At 52.0% G+C, this 4788-nt stretch overlaps 1 protein-coding gene across 1 annotated transcript in view; it reads right to left on the minus strand.

Moving 5' to 3' along the window:
- Positions 1-1699: 1699 nt before the first annotated feature.
- Positions 1700-4788, minus strand: part of RAX (retina and anterior neural fold homeobox) — an 11277-nt gene continuing 8188 nt past the window's right edge. The window contains exon 2 of the mRNA XM_017739864.1: positions 1700-4668. Within this exon, the coding sequence (XP_017595353.1) occupies positions 4111-4668 (558 nt within the window). The 3' untranslated portion in view covers positions 1700-4110. The remainder of the gene's footprint in view (positions 4669-4788) is intronic.

The following is a 4788-nucleotide window of genomic DNA, read 5'->3' on the forward strand; positions in this document are numbered from 1 at the left end:
CGGCGGTGCAGGGAGGCCGGTGCGCTCCGGTGCCGGGTGAGCCCCGGGACCGTCTGACCCCGGCCGTGCAGGGAGCCCCGGTGCGCTCCGGCGCCACGTGAGCCCCGGGACCGCGGCTGTTTGCCGTATCTTAGTCGCACCACTCTGCCCGGCTCTGCAATTCCAATCTTAGTGGGGCAGAAGTGTCATATGACACACGGATGACTGCCAAATGTCAGACAGTTTTGATAATACCTTGGCAGAACACAAGAGATGCTCAGAGAGGAGACGCGGTATTAATTCTACCAGAGAAACTCGTAATCTCAACGTCCTGGTCTAACCAGCTTTTCGTTTCGCTCTCTTTTGTTTGTTTTATTCCGCTGTTTTCTCCTATGCTAGCATTTTGCTAGCAAAATGTAGCAGACAAACTACTGAAGGAAGTCCCAAGGTTTGTAACAGTGACAAAGGAGGAGGCTGACTGCATAGAAGAGAGAAGCTGAAACACTGTAGCTGAAGGGAACCTCCTTGAATTAATGCCTGTCGGACTTCATAGTAAGTCCGTAGAGACGAGGAAAGATGTAACCAGGAGCTTTGAACAGCTACTTGAGACATTTCAATAGTAAGAAACTGAATGTCCGTAATTGCAATGCCTGTCAGATGTAGCCACGGCAGAAGGAAACAAGACCGTTCAACTTCCTGCACAACTTCCTGCTGCCCTCGACCCCAGCAGCTAGTAACAGAAATTCAAGCTATGGCTGAGCAATGTGTGTTTTCATGTCACAGAGGATGTGAACTGCCATGGCAGCAGCACACACGACAGCCAGCCTGCTGCTCCAGAGGGAATGACAGCTTCCGAGCCATCCGGCAGGGACTGAGGGTCCCTTCTGCTCACAGAGACAGTCCTGCTCCACCAGGGAGCCAATGACCTGAACCTCACGTCCAAATTCTGTTTGGCTCAAAGAGCTCAGGTATCTGTTAGTTTTCTTGAATACTGACAGGATTTTGAGCAGAGATAGGAAGGAAGGGAGACCAGAATACACTTTTGAGATCGAATTCCATCATGGCATTTTCCTCATAATTATTAATTCCCTGGCAGTCTGTAATAATCTGCATTATTCTTCCTTAGAACTTCAGGTGTTGCAAAGACGTCAAGTATGGACACTAAAAATACTATCTTGCTAATACAGTTTAAGTAAAAGAAGCAACAGACCACTCAGAAGGCCATGCTAATAGCCTTAGCAAAGTTAGAGTAAAGAAGTGGTTAAGGATCTAGATGATTTAATCCAGTTTTAAGAAAAGGTTTTACAGTGAGCAATTAGATGCTGTTTAAGGAATTAATCACTAATGGGTCATTAACTCTGACTGGTATTGTACAGTTAACAAGCCGAGGCAGGATTATTAGACTCAGCACCCAATTAAGGAGGAGAAGATATTTACAACAAAATGAACAAATGGGCTTTTAAAATGGAATGGGACAATTTGAAAGAAAGTGTAGGAGCACCGAAAACTAGACAGGGTAGAAGAAAGATGTGAGTTTGCATATGCCTCTGTCTCTTTATTTGCCCACTTATGTGTAGCTGGTAAAATATTCATTTTAAGCAATAAACTCACAGCTTTCCTTGGAGGACATGTCTGTGCACAGCCGATCCACTACAGGGTTCACATGTACAAGGTGTAAGAAAGACCTGTTTAATATGCCAATAAAAGAACAACCACCATATCTTGCCATAATCTTTCTTTATTTGTTTGCAGATGCTGGATCAGGACCTTATTAAAAGTGAGCAGATATCTTCAGCTGCTACTTCTGCTGCTCTGTCATTATGGTTTTATCTGCTGCCAGTCCTTGACTATCTCGAGTAACCAAGTGTCAGCGCTGGTGACAGCTGATCAGGAAGTCAGAGGCTTCTTCCCATGGCTTTACAGGATACAGAAGAATCGTAGGTAAGAGAGAAGGAGGGTAGTAATGCCAAATGTGGAAAAGCACTATTGAAATCTTGGGGAGCTGGTTATTAGCCATGAGCAATAAGCACAGGTGAGAACTTTTGGGCAGCGATTAAATGTGCTCACCTGCAGGGGGGTTTTCAGCTTCAGAGCCACAGCTGGACTGCAGCCAAGTAATGACAAGTGAGATTGTTCCTACCCTGAGAAGGAAGAGTGTGCAGAGCCTGTGCAGTCGCTCATTAGTGTGTGTCTCTTGCTGATACAGGCTGGGCTATGCAGGCACTTCTCAAGCACACCAAGAGGAATCCTTCTCTTGCAGCCACCAGAAAAGACGTGCCTTCTTGCAACTCCAGCATCACGGGGGATGCAAGCAAAGCTCGCCTGTGGAAGGACCACTAGAATAAGACCTAAAAACTGAAGCAATATGATTTTTGTTCTCCTCTTTTACTCAGGTGTCCTTACTAGAGGTTAGCAGAATACCTCCCTGGTCCTGACAGCAACAGCAACTCTTTTCCTGGCAGCTCTTCCTCTCTTTGTCAAGGAAGCAAAGAGCTGTGTGCTGGGAAGGGTGGGCACCACCACAAAAGCACACACTGTAGAATTGTCAAATCCAGATCCCAGCAGGAGGGTCCCCCCCAGCAGGGCTTCATTCCCCCCAAATTCAGGGGGTACCACTCACTTGGCTTCCCTTCATGCCCTGGACCAGCACAGCTCAGGGAAGGGAAGCTGGGGGTGCTGAACATAGTGTGTGCTCTGGTCCAGAGAGGCAGGTTGGATCTGCAGGGAGGCTGGGGACAGAGGAAAAGGCATTTGAAAACAAGAGGGATTCCTATTATTATCTGTAAAAGAAGCTCTCCATACAATAGATGGGGACTGCTGTGGAGAAGGCTGTGAAGGGATGTTTAGGAACTGCTGTCTAAGGTTAAAAAGCTCTCTGAAGTGAAGCTGAACAAAGCTGACATACTTGTTTCTGACAGGACTCTTGAAAGATACGCACAGATTGTGAAAATATAATTAGATGCCAGCCTTTGTCTGGCCACAACGAGTGGGAAATGGTGAAAGGAGAGGTCTCCCAGTCTGCACTGAATCATCCCCAGGACACAATGAGGGCACTTGTGCATCCTTCTCTCTTCCCTAATGAGAAACGTTAATTGCCACAACCTCCTGAGTGTGTAGAGCACCCCATGCCCAGCAGAAGAGAAGGGGTGTTTCATTACAGCTTCTCAGCCCCATTACAGGCAGTAACGGAGATAATGAAAAATAAAGATGCCGCAGTTTTAGTTTCGGCAGCCTGGCAATGGGCACTGGGTGGGCAGGGGAGCGGGCATGGCCCAGCTCTGTGCCAGCCTCCAGGGGCTGTGCTGGGCAGCCAGAGCGGGCAGGATGAGCCTGCCAGGCCCCAGCTGCGTGTCAGTGCCCAGCCAGTGACCGTCTGTCTCCCCTTGTGGCAGCGGGGCTGCAGGGGCCAGGGGCCCTGGGGGTCCTGCTGTTCTCCCTCTCTGCAGAGGCAGCAAGGACTGCCACTGACTCCAGCCTGCAAAGCCCACCTGAGCTGGGCACTGCTCCACAAGGGCAGCTGTGGGAGTGGTGTGCCTGGCCCAAGGACTGCCAGGGCTCCGGCCCCTCTGTGCCCACTCTCATCTGGGCATACAGCCTCCAGTGCCACAGCCAGCTTGGGCAGGGTTCTGCTGCTGAAGGAGGACAGAGAAGAGCCCACAGCCAGGCATCTCCTACCCCTCTGTGCATCACACAGAGCGGAGGGTCCAGCCTGAGATGCCCATATGGGTGAAGAAACACGATGCACAGCCTCCATGCAGATGGTGCCATTTAATGATGCAAAAGCAGAACCGCCTCTCCAGGTACAGCATCCTGGGCTCCCAGCCACCTTACACAGCTCTTTGCCCTACTGCAGCTTTTATTGCAACTAAAGCATCCAGCCAAGGAGGGAGAGCAAAAGAGATTGGTTTTCCTAAGCTATGATCAGGCCCCCAACTCTGCAGGGCTTGTGGAAAAGGGAATTAAAAGGGCCACAAAATACAAAAGCCAGTCAAGGCTGGGGGGAAAGGCTGGTGCAAGGGATAGCCCTCCTGTGCCTGGCCATCCGGGGCAGCCAAGGCAGGGTAAGGGTGTCCCTCGGGCGTTCTGGGACGCGCCTTCCCCATGGCTTTCTCCCAGGTGCTGAGAGGGAGTTCAGATTGTCTGCCAGGGTTTGCCAATGGACTGGATGTGCTCCTTAGCCTTCAGCCTCAGGGCAGCAATGCTGGTGTTGCGTGGGTCTGCCTCTTCCAAAGGGAACTTGTCCACAAAGGTGGCCCCACACTGGTAAGGCGGCGGTGGCCCCATGGCCCCCAGGGGCTGCAGCGCGTGGGTCACTGCCGGAGAGTTCAGGAAGGGCGGTGGTGTGTAGCTGCCAGGCAGGCTCTGTGGTGAGGCCACGAAGCCAGGCAGGGTCTGCAGGGCTGTGCTGCTGGGCACTGGCGGGCTGAGCCACGTCTCCAGGGGCAGGCTGCTGCTCAGAGGACCCATGGGTGTTGCCTGTGGCGAGCGGTTGAACGAGAGGATGGGCGAGTCCTGCAGCTTCATGGAGGTCACCTCCAGTTTCTCCTGCCGCCTCCACTTAGCCCGTCTGTTCTGAAACCAAACCTGCAAGCAGAGCTGTATCAGCCAGGCCCCAGGCGGTGGACAGAGGCTCGCCCCTGAGTGCAGCGGTGCACACAAAACAGAGCGAGGGAAACACGCCTTGCCGAGCTAGGGCAGAAGGGAATTTGGAGGGCTCGGGCGTTCCCCCACGACTCACAGCCCTGCGCTGAATGGAAAACAGCCCCGCAGCGGAGCTGGCCCGCCCATCCACCGCCACCGCCCTGGCAC

Source organism: Corvus brachyrhynchos, unplaced genomic scaffold (assembly GCF_000691975.1).
Source record: "Corvus brachyrhynchos isolate BGI_N302 unplaced genomic scaffold, ASM69197v1 scaffold297, whole genome shotgun sequence".
Lineage (NCBI taxonomy): Eukaryota > Metazoa > Chordata > Aves > Passeriformes > Corvidae > Corvus > Corvus brachyrhynchos.